Source organism: Leucoraja erinacea, unplaced genomic scaffold (genome assembly GCF_028641065.1).
Source record: "Leucoraja erinacea ecotype New England unplaced genomic scaffold, Leri_hhj_1 Leri_57S, whole genome shotgun sequence".
Taxonomy (NCBI): Eukaryota; Metazoa; Chordata; class Chondrichthyes; order Rajiformes; family Rajidae; genus Leucoraja; species Leucoraja erinaceus.
This window is the reverse complement of record NW_026576487.1, coordinates 385,001-398,829: the sequence shown is the minus strand read 5'-3', so window position 1 is coordinate 398,829 and position 13,829 is coordinate 385,001. Positions and strand designations below refer to the sequence as shown.

The 13,829-nt window shown below is 44.0% G+C and overlaps 1 protein-coding gene across 1 annotated transcript; it reads right to left on the bottom strand.

Moving 5' to 3' along the window:
- Nucleotides 1–252: 252 nt before the first annotated feature.
- Nucleotides 253–13,346, bottom strand: LOC129694207 (polypeptide N-acetylgalactosaminyltransferase 3-like). Its single transcript, XM_055630924.1, has 3 exons — nucleotides 13,290–13,346; nucleotides 889–1,311; nucleotides 253–258 (listed from the first exon to the last, which is right to left on the bottom strand). Exons 2-3 carry the CDS (start codon nucleotides 1,297–1,299, stop codon nucleotides 253–255), a joined length of 417 nt encoding a protein of 138 aa, XP_055486899.1. The 5' UTR covers nucleotides 1,300–1,311; nucleotides 13,290–13,346.
- Between the last annotated feature and the right edge of the window lie 483 nt (nucleotides 13,347–13,829).

Genomic DNA, 13,829 nt, shown 5'->3' with positions numbered 1-13,829 from the left:
CTCTTTGCTCCTATACTCGACTCCTCTTGTTATAAAGGCCAACATGCCATTCGCTTTCTTCACTGCCTGCTGTACCTGCATGCTTACTTTCATAGACTGATGTACAAGGACCCCCAGATCCCGTTGTACTTCCCCTTTTCCCAACTTGACGCCATTTAGATAGTAATCTGGCCTTCCTGTTTTTTATACCAAAGTGGATAATCTCACATTTATACACATTAAACTTCTTCTGCCATGCCCTTCCCGATCCCCTTATCCCTTTGCCAAGATACCACGCAGAGAACAGTGATCTCCGCACATTAAAGGGCCTGTCCCACTTTCACGACCTAATTTAAGACCCTTTTTTACTCGTGGACATTTTTCACCATGTTAGAAAAACGCCCCGACCTACTTGATGCCACGAGTCCCTACGACTAGCATCACGGCCTGCTACGACCTACCTACGACCTCATGACGACCACACTGTGAGTATGAGTCAAGGGCAAACATGGCAGAGGTTGTGAAAGTTACACTGTCCTAAACCCACCAGGGACAATGTTTACATTCACACCAAAGCCAATTAACCTGCAAACCTGGACGTCTTCGGAGTGTGGGCGGAAACCGAAGATCTCTGAGAAAACTCACGGGGAGAACGTGCAAACTCCGCACAGGCAGCACCCATAGTCGGGATTGAACCCGGGTCTGGTGCTGCATTCGCTGTGAGGCAGCAACTCTACCGCTGCGGCACCGTAGAGTTAATCGGATTCTGTTCCACTGTGGTGGCAGAGGTGATGCCCGAATGTGTTACACCGGCACTTTATGGAGTTTAGGCCCATTTCCCTCTCCCACAGCCCCACGAATGCCCGGAGGCCCGGGGGGGGGGGGGGGGGGGGGGGGAGAGGGTCTTACTGTGGGGGGTCTGCTGTCGGGTCCTAGGTCGCGGTGCAGAGAGATGCGTTCGCTGGTGAAGGCGTCGAACCCGTACAGGTGGAGGCTGGCGGACCGCTGGAGCGCCTCCCTCGTGCCGAGTTCGGCGAGCACCAGCGCGCTGCCTGACGCCCCCGGGGCTCCCGGCTCCTGCGGCGGCCTCGGGGCGGCCGGCTCCAGCTCCAGGCCGGAGTAGTGGCCGGGATGGCAGCTGCCGCCTGCACCGGCCCGCCTCCTGAAGGGGGGCGCGAAGGCTGGCCGGCTCGGCCCACCCGCCAATCTCCCCGCCTCGGGCAGGCTGAGCAGGCGCTGGGCCACCAGCAGGCCCAGGGTGCACCCGGGGACCAGGAGCAGGAGCCTCCGGAGGGAGAAGATCCTGCCGAGTCCGCCCATCCTTCAACCACGCTGGGAAAAGAAAACAAGCGTCAGACTCGAACCACGTGCGCGCGGAAAAAACGAACCGCCGCCGTGTCACACACGTGACCGGATGCCCCATCACGCGCAGTGATACGTTAAAAAAAATTGTCGTGCGAGATCGATAAATCTTATTCATCGAAGAGCTCCGACCGCCGGCCCGTATCATCCTGAAGCCGCGGTCCGCGGAGCTTCTAGCCGCGGGCGTGGCGTTGACTTACCATCCGGGGTCTGGGATCCCTCGCCGGGGATCGCCGGAGAAGAGCTCCGACCGCCGGCCTTCGGCCTATAACATCCCGAAGCCGCGGTCTCCGGTAGGAAAGCGGCCGATTCGGGCGCTCCAAGCCGCGGAGTGTGTTCGACCGTCCCCACGTCGGAGTTTGGATCGTCCCGACGAGAGGGCGTGTACATCGGGCCGTCCGTAGCGGCGACTACGGAGGGTTCGTGGCCCCGACCACGGGTGGACAAAGGAGGAGGACTGGCTGAACTGTGTTGCCTTCCACCACAGTGGAGAATGTTGTGGTGGATGTTTGTGTTAAATTCTAGTGTGTATTGTGTGTTCTCTTTAAGTGTATCGCTGCTGGCAAATTCATATCACTGCACCTCTGGGTGCCTGGGCTGAATAAAACTGACTTTGACTTTGCTATTTTCATCCCACAGAAGGATAACACATGCCTGCTAAAGATATGGACATTCTGATGGGGGGGCGACAGGAGCGAATGAATAATATTAATATAATATAATCTCAGTGGGGGGGGGTTAGTGTGTGTGTGTGTGTGTGGGCGCCACAGGCACAGGTAAAGGGGTAGGCCATTCGGCCCTTCGAGCCAGCACCGCCATTTAATGTGATCATGGCTGATCATCCCCAATCAGTACCACCGTTCCTGCATTCTCCCCATATCCCTTGATTCCGTTAGCCCTAAGAGCTAATGTCCTTCCTCAAGTTATGGGACCAAAACTGCACACAATACTCCAGGTGTGGTCTCACTGGGGTCCCGTCCAACTGCAGAAGGTTCTCTTTGCTCCTATATTCAACTTCTCCATGCCAAGTGTAAGAGGGAACAGTCAAAGTCATGGGTTTTATTTACTCTCCATTAATAGGTGTCGCAGCGGTAGAGTTGCTGCCTCACAGCGCCAGTGACCCGGGTTCGATCCCCACTACGGGTGCTGTCTGTATGGAGTTTGTACGTTCTCCCCGTGACCTGCGTGGGAAAAATTAGTGCCCCGTTCCTGCTTTCTCCCCATATCCCTTGATTACTTTCACCCTAACAGGTAAATCTAACTCTCTCTTGAAATCATCCAGTGAATTGGCCTCCAAATTTGAAGAAGGACATCCTTGTGATCGAGGCAGTGCAGCGTAGGTTCACGAGATTGATCCCTGGGATGGCGGGACTGTCATATGAGGAAAGATTGAAAAGACTAGGCTTGTATTCACTGGAGTTTAGAAGGATGAGTGGGGGATGTTAGAGAAACATAAAAAATTATAAAAGGACTGGACAAACTAGATGCAGGAAAAATGTTCCCAATGTTGGGCGAGTCCAGAACCAGGGGCCACAGATGCAGAATTAAGGGGAGGCCATTTAAGACTGAGGTGAGAAAAAAAGTTTTCACTCAGAGAGTTGTGAATTTGTGGAATTCCCTGCCACAGAGGGCAGTGGAGGTGATGAAGCCGAATTTTAGTTAAAAATATAAGAAGATATTAAATTGGTTTCTGGGCTAGCTTACAGCTTATATTTAGTGTCAAATTAGGCTTGCCTCAGGTTGCGGGGTTGTGTGAGATAATAAATCCTATAACATTGTCTCCCAAGTGACAGGCAGAGGAGAAGCTAGAGAGATAGCTGGTCAAATCTTTGAAGTGAGATGCCATAAAGCAAATGACCTATGTTTATGGGGGAGGAGGCGATAGAGGAAGAGAGACATAGCTGGTCACATCTTTGAAGCAAGAGGCAATAAAGCAAATGGCCAATGTTTTTAGTATATCTTGTACCATGTAAACAAAAGGCCTTTGATGTGATGCATTCTGTGGAAACCTTTTCCTGTACCTCTGACCATGACTAATGTCTGTGGAATGTGCTAAGGGGACAAAAAAACCCTATTTAAGGCAATGTAATTCTGTTGTTCAGGGAAGAGGACCGAGGACAGTCGAGTGTCTACATTGGTCACTTAGCTGGAATTCTCGCTCCCTTCCATCGGCCGATGTTAAGTAAAGTTTTGAACTGGTCTACCAAACAGTTTGTGTGGTGTCTGTTTATTAAGAAGCGAACCTGGTTTAGTAGTTAAGAAAAGTAACTTTTTCATTGGCGTAGTTATGCAGGCCTCGCTGGGACCACATCAACGGCTGACTGTGCAAGAGGTTGCGGAGGTTGCCGGGATTGGAAGGGAGATAACTGAGCTCTATCGGCCCCCTTGTAAGACCGACTCCCTAGAAACTCCCGGGAACATCTGTGATCCTTCATCAGACATTGAATTGGTTCCCTGCCGAGGTTCTTAGAAACAGACAAAGGTAAGACCAGTTGGGCTTTATATGTTTTTTTTAAGAAGGGATTGTGTATGTATTTTTAAGACAGAATTGTGCATGTATTTTTAAGAAAGGTCTTATGTATATTGTTAAGAAGGACGTGAGTGTTTCCTCTCTCTGTCTATCTCTCTTTGTTTTCTCTTTTTCTCTCTCTACTAAGGGCTCATCAGCCTTGTTGAGATATCCGTGATTTGTCGGGTTGAGATACGGGGGTTGAGGTGTGTGTCTGGCTTATTGAGACATCCGAAGAGTTGTCGGGTTGAGAAATAAGTGACGTTGTATATTACAGTATTAAGAAGTCTGCCAAGTTGAAAAAAAACTGGGGTCTCGGTTAGCGGGTCGGCCTCGTTGAGACACTTGGGTCGTATATTAAGGAATTAAAAAGTCAGCCAAATTGAGAAACTGGGGTCTCATTTAGTGGGTCGGCCTGGTTGATATATTTGGAACGATTCGGAATTTAGAAGTCTTTTTTTCTCTCTTTTTCTCTATCTATCTATGGGGAATGCTCTGGATACCGGTCCTATATATGTGTTATTTGAATCCTATGTATAATAAGAAATTTAGAATGTTAAGTTACAAGTTGACCAAAAGGTTGGGGGATAAAGCCTGGCCAGTAGGGGGCACATGGAATGTTGAGACAATTAAAAAAGCAGAGGTGTTGATATGGGAAAGGAAGACAGGAAAGAAATGGAAGAAAGGAATTCCAACATGGAAATCAGGAACAGAGGAGAAGCATGAGGAGAGTAGAGTTCGAAGTTGGATGGATACTGCATGTAAGAAGGGGATAGAGTAGGTATGTTACAAAACCTACCTGAATCGTCGATGAGAATCTGCCCCCAGGCCGTGTGCGTGATTTTGGCGCTGTTGATCGGGGCCGGTTTAAAATACGCGATTTTTTACTAGGCTGTTGCAATCGAAGATGTTCAGCCTAGTAAATCATTAACGGAAAATCGCTGAAAGACCCCGTCGCAAAAGGTATTATTAGTTTTTATGGCCTTGTATAATAGTTATAGTAGTTTAAAAATCACTCTCTAAACCCGCAACCTCTCGCAGCCCCAGGGTATATAAAGCAAACAATTAAAGGTATGTACCTTATTTTTACATTAAAAGGGGCTTCTTAAGAACCCTGTATATAAAGTTTTCTATAGCGAGTAGCTCATTTTGGGCTCTTTATATCCCGCAGTATTTTTCTGGGCACTTGAGGGCACAAATCCAGCGCAATGTGAACGTTCTAAACCAGTGCGTTCACAGGAACCCACTAGAAAGCCGATTTAAAATAGACTTTAATTTACAGCAATTGAACACTAAATTCCTTCCATTTGGCCTATAAATTGATGTAAATGAGATTTAAAAATCATGATTTATTGTGAATTATTTGTGAATATTATTTGGACACAGGCTATTTAAAAATGTTAATCATTTATTAAGAAGTGGATAGATGTTTAGATCTAGTAATTGAAGTTTGAAATTAGCTACAATTGGGTAACTAACTAATTATATGCTTTAATTTCAGGTCATCCAAGTAAGATTATTTTATATTTGTTTCAGAATGCTTCAATCTATGATAACTGAAAATTTCATTCAGTTCTCTTAATTTTTAAGAAGGTTATGGGCTTTTGACTGTCCATGATCGCAGCTTTTTTGTTATGTCCATAGAAAATCAATAGGGAACAAGATGCTAATTTCCGAGTATGAAAATGGCCATAACCTTTTTATTACTTGAGATATGAAAGTGAATTAGGTGTCAAATTCAACTTATTGTTATGCTTTATCTGATGGGATAAATTGCAGACTTGATTTTTTAAATCTCACAATTTTGTAACATTGCTAGATAGAGTTAAGAAACAAGGATAGCACTCGGAAAGGATGGAAATTATTGCAACTAGACTGCCAGTGGGCAGAGGAACAAGAGAATAGAATTAAAAGACAGACGGGAGGTGAGAAACAGGTGATGGTTCGTAAAAAATAAACCCAGTACTGGTAAATCCTCTGGAGGAGACTTCATGTCTGGCACGACAACCTATTTGGTAATGAAGATGAGGAGTTAGATAATCTTGGGAGATGTCTACCAGTAGCAATGGCATCTTTACCTGGGACAGTTCCATCAGTAACATCCCTATAACTTGAAGTTCTGACCTTACAAAGCTCCCCAGGATTGGGAGCAGGGAATGCCTTTCTGTGCGTAATTTGCTTAAGGCATTGATGCTACCAGAACAGCTGGTCATTATTAAATGTACTGCACACACTGGTGCTGGGGACCCTATAGCAAAGGTAATGAATTTGCCGATAGTGTATCCAAACAGGCAGCCTGTACATCCAAATGCATAGTGACAGCAGCTCACTAGCAAATAGAACGGTCCTGCCAAACATGACGGAGGTATGTACATTACAGAGGGACGCCTCTTATATATAAAAATAACTATGGAAACAAGAGGGCTGTGCCATTGATTCAGCACACCCCGCTTGGACAAGTTGGTGTATACGATACATTTTTACCCGTCTTACCCATGCTGGTAAGGAGGGAATGATAGGATAACAAAGGAAATGTGGTGACACCCGAAAATTTGATGAGGCACTGAAGCAGGCCTCTGAATGTAAAATTTGCCAATGAAATAATCCAGGCAAACCAATGAGGATACCCTCAGGGGTGACGCCAATGCCATCATGACCGTTTGAATGCATACAGATTCATTTTATTGAAATGCCAAGGGCCCAGTGTTATAAATATTGCGTCTTGATTTTAGATTTATTTAGTAGGTGGAGTGAAGCTCTACCAACCACCAATAATAAGGAAAAATGTGCACATTTTAATATCCAACAGCAATTCACTGTACACACCACCCACAGGTATCTGGAAAGAGTCAATGGGGATTGCAAAACAAAATTACCCCGCAGGTAAATCCTTTTTCTGACAAGCAACTATGTTATAAAAAATTGGGGATGAAGGAAAATTCAATGGAGAAATGAGGATAGGATAGGGAGACTGAAAAGTCAAGGGCAGTCTGACTAATCATGATCTGGATCAATGGCCAATTAGGGTTAGGTAACCAGGATTTTGGTAAACAGAAGTCTTGTCAGAAAAAGGGAAAGTAAATTACAAAGAGACGTCTTTGAAGATGAAATATTATATATTGCTGGTAAAACAATGTTTTTTGTTTGTGGAATGTGTGAAATTCGAAGCAATGAGCAAAGTTGTGTGTCGCTTTAAGAAGTTTGTCCTTTAAAATGCAAATGGACAAAGTATATGGTGTGCTCCGTTAAGAAACAGGCATGAATGGGGGGCGGAGCTATACTCGATGGATAAAATGTGTTGGTTGATTATAAATCTTTTGAACCAAGTTTAAAAAAAGACTCATCCCGATTAAAGTGTTAAATGAGATTGGAAATGTCAAAATTACAGAGAAAAGAAAATGTATTATTGATTACTGATTCTGAATGAGTTCTTTTGGGAAAGTTTGTTTTGATATGATAACAGAGGTTGTCTTTTAAAATGCAAATGAAGCAAGATTACTGTTTTCAAGCAAACAAAAAGATGTTGAAGCATGTGCTGTGTGAGAGAAATGAAGGTAGATGAAAAATTGTCTTATGACTTATAAAAGGAGGTTTGAGGGAACTCACAATGAGGGATGAAAGGTGAGAAGATAAAGTAGATTGGGGAAGAGAACATATTTGGAGAATTAAATATTTAGGTGGGGAGAGCCTCTTCGGAGATAATCGGATTAAATAATAAATTCACAGGGACGTGTTAGGAAGGAACAAAAGTGCTGGAGAAACTCAGCTGGTGAACAAGATTTACAACTTTTTATTGCCCCTGGTGAGTGGGGGGAAGCTACTTACAGGCCCTGGGCAATTAACTAATTATGTATGGTCGGCAATTAACCCATGTCTTGCCAGATCTACATTCCCAGGTTGGAGGAGTTTTTGCTGGAAACCAGTGACCAAGGCCATAAAAGCTATACGATGATGGTGCTGGGACAAGAAGAAATTGAAACTGTATTGAAAAGAACAACCAAGTGTTGCTAACAACATGAACTGCTGTAAAGATTGAAGATCATCGTCGCTGGATACATTTGATTGACTGTGAACAGTTTGTGGAAACAAGGACGATGGGCTATTGATGCTCCCTTTATTCTGGGGTGGCCCAGCCCACATGGACTGAACTTTCTTCAGAATGGCAAACTTGCGGACTAACCCACATTTAAAGGATGGTACACACCTCCTTTTAAACAAGATTGAAGTCAAACATGACAAGCGCAGCAAAGATACCCTGACTACAGACAGTAAGAGGTCTGCAAAGGCCAGTTAAATCTACCTGTTTTTGCCACAACCAAGGCACTGGTGTATTTTAAGGAAACAGTATATTTGTGACAGGGCATTGTTATGTTGCAAATGCAGTGCCACACAAGAGAAGCATGAACCAGTTACACCAGCACACGGGGAAATTCCAAATGAAGCCGAATAAAGGCTGAGCAATTTTTATGATCCTTTTCCTGTCCTATGGTAGTATATTAGTGTCACGTCCGGGGGAGGTTGGTGGCCATTTAAAATGTTTGGAGGGACTTGTGAAACGATTGTCCACTATGAATTGATTGTGTTACTAGTGTACTATTAATTTGTCTGATGAGATGCTTATGGTACTTTCGTATGTACTCAGGAAGGACTGTAGTTGTTATCAAAATTTTGATAAAAGGATGGAATGATGAAGCCGAATTTTAGTTAAAAATATAAGAAGATATTAAATTGGTTTCTGGGCTAGCTTACAGCTTATATTTAGTGTCAAATTAGGCTTGCCTCAGGTTGCGGGGTTGTGTGAGATAATAAATCCTATAACATTGTCTCCCAAGTGACAGGCAGAGAAGCTAGAGAGATAGCTGGTCAAATCTTTGAAGTGAGATGCCATAAAGCAGATGACCTATGTTTATGGGGGAGGAGGCGATAGAGGAAGAGAGACATAGCTGGTCACATCTTTGAAGCAAGAGGCAATAAAGCAAATGGCCAATATTTTTAGTATATCTTGTACCATGTAAACAAAAGGCCTTTGATGTGATGCATTCTGTGGAAACCTTTTCCTGTACCTCTGACCATGACTAATGTCTGTGGAATGTGCTAAGGGGACAAAAAAACCCTATTTAAGGCAATGTAATTCTGTTGTTCAGGGAAGAGAACCGAGGACAGTCGAGTGTCTACATTGGTCACTTAGCTGGAATACTCGCTCCCATCGGCCGATGTTAAGTAAAGTTTTGAACTGGTCTACCAAACAGTTTGTGTGGTGTCTGTTTATTAAGAAGCGAACCTGGTTTAGTAGTTAAGAAAAGTAGCTTTTTCAGAGGCTAAATCACTGGATGGATTTAAGAGAGAATTAGATAGAGCTCTAGGGGCTGGTGGAATCAAGGGATATGGGGAGAAGGCAGGAATGGGTTATTGATTGGGGCCGATCAGCCATGATCACCATGAATGGCGGTGCTGGCTCGAAGGGCCAAATGTTTTTTCTATTTGGGCAAAATTTGAACTACAAAATGTCTGAAATGTCGTCACTACCCGCTCCGCCTTAGATTTTTCATTTTCCAGTATCATGAACTACTATGGTCCACAAAATTAACCCTTTACATTCCACATGATTTTTACAATCAATATGGATCAAGTTATTAACTTTTGCTCATGGAATATTAATGGTCTGAATCACTGCATTAAGAGGATATTTAAAAAAAAAGTTCTTTGTAGACTAAATGCTCAGATTATCCTTGTTCAGGAAACTCATGTAAGGAAAGATGACAATCAATGCTTCTTTAAGTTTTGGAGAGGACAGAAGTTTAATTCAAATTCACAGGCAAAAGTGAAAGGAGTCTCTATTTTTATTTCCTCCTCAATCTCAATCTGTTCATTTCATAGAAACATAGAAAATAGGTGCAGGAGTAGGCCATTCGGCCCTTCGAGCCAGCACCGCCATTCAATATGATCATGGCTGATCATCCAACTCAGTATCCTGTACCTGCCTTCTCTCCATACCCCCTGATCCCTTTAGCCACAAGGGCCACATCTAACTCCCTCTTAAATATTGCCAATGAACTGTGGCCTCAACTACCTTCTGCGGCAGAGAATTCCAGAGATTCACCGCTCTCTGTGTGAAAAATGTTTTCCTCATCTCGGTCCTATAAGATTTCCCCCTTATCCTTAAACTGTGTGACCCCTTGTTCTGGACTTCCCCAACATCGGGAACAATCTTCCTGCATCTAGCCTGTCCAACCCCTTAAGAATTGTGTAAGTTTCTACAAGATCCCCCCTCAATCTTCTAAATTCTAGCTAGTACAAGCCGAGTCTATCCAGTCTTTCTTCATATGAAAGTCCTGACATCCCAGGAATCAGTCTGATCCATATGGTAGATTTTTGGTGATTACAGATGTTCTTCATAACCAAAATGTTGCTATGGTGAATGTTTATGCACGTAATATTGACCACCTTGAGTTTTTTAAACATTTAATCGCCTCCTTTCCTAATTTAAATGACCATTTTTTAATAATGGGTGGAGATTTGAACTGCTGTTTGAACCCCTCGATGGACAGATCTGCATCTGATCATGTGCTTCCGAATAAATCAGCTAGTTTTATCAATTATGTTTTACTTGACTCTGGAATATTAGAAGCCTGGACCCAAATGACAAAGAATTGTCTTTTTTCTCATGTATATCATAGTTACTCTAGGATTGACTACTTTATAATAGATTCTCGCCTAGCTTCATCGGTCACTGCATGTGAGTATGATGCAATTGCTATTTCTGATCACGCACCATTATCTGAAGAAGGGTTTCGGCCCGAATCGTCGCCTATTTCCTTCGCTCCATAGATGCTGCTGCACCCGCTGAGTTTCTCCAGCAATTTTGTGTACTATCAGTTAATCTACCTGCCCCCCCAGTTTAGTGCTAAACAATGGCCATTTAATGCTACTTTGCTTCAAGATCTAAATTTTGTTAATTTTATTAACGATCAGAGTGCTTTTTTTCTTCTTAATAAACTCTACTAAAGGAATATCAAATGGTGTAGTCTGGGATGCTTTTAAGGCATATATTCGTGGACAAATCATTTCATACTCCGCAGGATTAAAAAAACAAACTCAAAATGATATACGTATATTGGCTGATGAGATTAAAGAAATTGATAAAAATATTCAAAAGCTCCTAGTCTAGAGCTCTATAAGAATAGAGTTGAACCAATTGATACGTTCAAGAGAGAGTTGAATAAGGTTCTTAAAGATAGTGGAGTCAGGGGATATGAGGAGAAGGCAGGAACGGGGTACTGATTGGGGATGATCAGAAGGATCGATGTCAGGATGGAACCCGGATCTCCAGCGCTGCATTCGCTGTAATGCCCCTGTCCCACTTAGGAAACCTGAACGGAAACCTCTGGAGACTTTGCCCCCCACCCAAGGTTTCCGTGCGGTTCCCGGAGGTTTTTGTCAGTCTCCCTACCTGCTTCCACTACCTGCAACCTCCTGCAACCACCTGCAACCTCCGGGAACCGCACGGAAACCTTGGGTGGGGCGCAAAGTCTCCAGAGGTTTCCATTCAGGTTTCCTAAGTGGGACAGGGGCATAAGGCAGAAATTCTGCCGCTGCCCCACCGTGACCGGCCTGATCCTCGGAGTTACTCCAGTACTTTTGTGTCTTTTTTTTGCAAACCAGCATCTGTAATTCCTTGTGTGTCTCTCTGTCATAGTGTTTTTGATCACCTTTGTCATGGGTTTCTAATTAGTTAATTGCTTGAGTTTATGATCGTCACATACTGAAGTACGGCGAAAAGCCTTTTCTGTTGCGTGCTATCCAGTCAGCAGAAAGACGATACGATTACAATCGAGCCGTCCACAGTGTAAAGATACAGTATAAAGGGAATAGCGTTTGGTGCAAGATGAAGTCTAACAAGATAGTTTAAGGGTCTCCAATGAGGTAGATGGGAGGTCAGGACCGCCCTCTACTATGTGAGAAGACGGCTCAGTTGCCTGATAACAGCCGGGAAGAAACTGTGCCTGAATCTGTAGGTGTTTCTGGTCAGTGGCCTCTGAAGGCATTTCTCACTGAGATCTGCAGCCCCTGTAGGTCTGCACATCCCAAACTGGGATGGTTTGAGGGAAGCACTAAGCTTGCTTTTTCTTGTAAACTTGCACTAGTTTTGCTTTTCCATCTTACATGTTATTGACATCATTTTTAATGTTACCTTGCACTACCTTTGTCGTCCTTGCACTGATTTTCCTTGTTACCTTGCACTGATTTTCCTTGTTACCTCGCACTGATTTTCGTTGTTTGCACTGATTTTTCCTGTTACCTTGCACTGATTTTCCTTTACCTTGCACTTACCTTGTTACACTGTTACCTTGCACTGATTTTCCTTATCTTGTTACCTTGCACTGATTTTCCTTGTTACCTTGCACTGATTTTCCTTGTTACCTTGCACTGATTTTCCTTATCTTGTTACCTTGCACTGATTTTCCTTGTCACCTTGCACTGATTTTCCCTGTTACCTTCACTGATTTTCCCTGTTACCTTCCACTGATTTTCCTTATCTTGTTACCTTACACTAATGTTCCTTGTTACCTTGCACTGACTGTCCTTGTTACCTTGTACTGATTTATCTTGTTACCTTGCACTGATTTTCCTTGTCATCTTGCACTGATTTTCCTTGTACTGATTTTCCCTGTCACCTTGCACTGATTTTCCCTGTCACCTTGCACTGATTTTCCCTGTCACCTTGCACTGATTTTCCTTGTTACCTTGCACTGATTTTCAGTTACCTTGCACTGATTTTCCTTGTTACCTTGCACTGATTTTCCTTGTTACCTTGCACTGATTTTCCTTATCTTGTTACCTTGCACTGATTTTCCTTGTCACCTTGCACTGATTTTCCCTGTCACCTTGCACTGATTTTCCCTGTCACCTTGCACTGATTTTCCCTGTCACCTTGCACTGATTTTCCCTGTTACCTTGCACTGATTTTCCTTATCTGATTTTCCTTATTTTGTTACCTTGCACTGATTTTCCTTGTTACCTTGCACTGATTTTCCTCGTTACCTTGCACTGATTTTCCTTGTTACCTTGCACTGATTTTCCTTGTTACCTTGCACTGATTTTCCTTATCTTGTTACCTTGCACTGATTTTCCTTATCTTGTTACCTTGCACTGATTTTCCTTATCTTGTTACCTTGCACTGATTTTCCTTGTTACCTTGCACTGATTTTCCTTATCTTGTTACCTTGCACTGATTTTCCTTATCTTGTTACCTTGCACTGATTTTCCTTGTCATCTTGCACTGATTTTCCTTGTTTGCACTGATTTACCTTGCACTGATTTTCCCTGTCACCTTGCACTGATTTACCTTGTCATCTTGCACTGATTTTCCTTGTTTGCACTGATTTACCTTGCACTGATTTTCCCTGTCACCTTGCACTGATTTTGTTTGTCTTCTTACCTGACACTGACTTTGCTTGCACTGATTATTGTTGTCCTGTGTCCTTGCACTGAGTGTGCTGGTGACACACTGATTATCTTGTCTTTGCACACACACCTGGACTGTTCCCTGGCCCTGATTCACACACAGGGACACTCACTCTCACCCCCCCCTCAGGGATCTCTCCACACACAGGCTGCACACACACACAGGGAGCAACACAGCGGACACACACATGCAGGGACACACACACCGCCGGGAGGTGGACACACACGTGCACGGTGACACACACAACACTTGATACACAGGACACAGGGGACACACACACAGGGACACACACAGGGACACACACACACAGGGACACACACACACAGGGACACACACACAGGGACACACACACACAGGGACACACACACACAGGGACACACACACAGGGATACAGGGACACACACACAGGGACACACACACAGGGAAATACACACAGGGACACACACAGGGACCCACACAGGGACACACACACACACACACACACACACACACAGGGACACACACACAGGGACA

Excerpts from the sequence above, each read along its gene's own strand:
- LOC129694207 (XM_055630924.1), bottom strand. The coding sequence starts at position 1,299 with ATGGGCGGACTCGGCAGGATCTTCTCCCTCCGGAGGCTCCTGCTCCTG.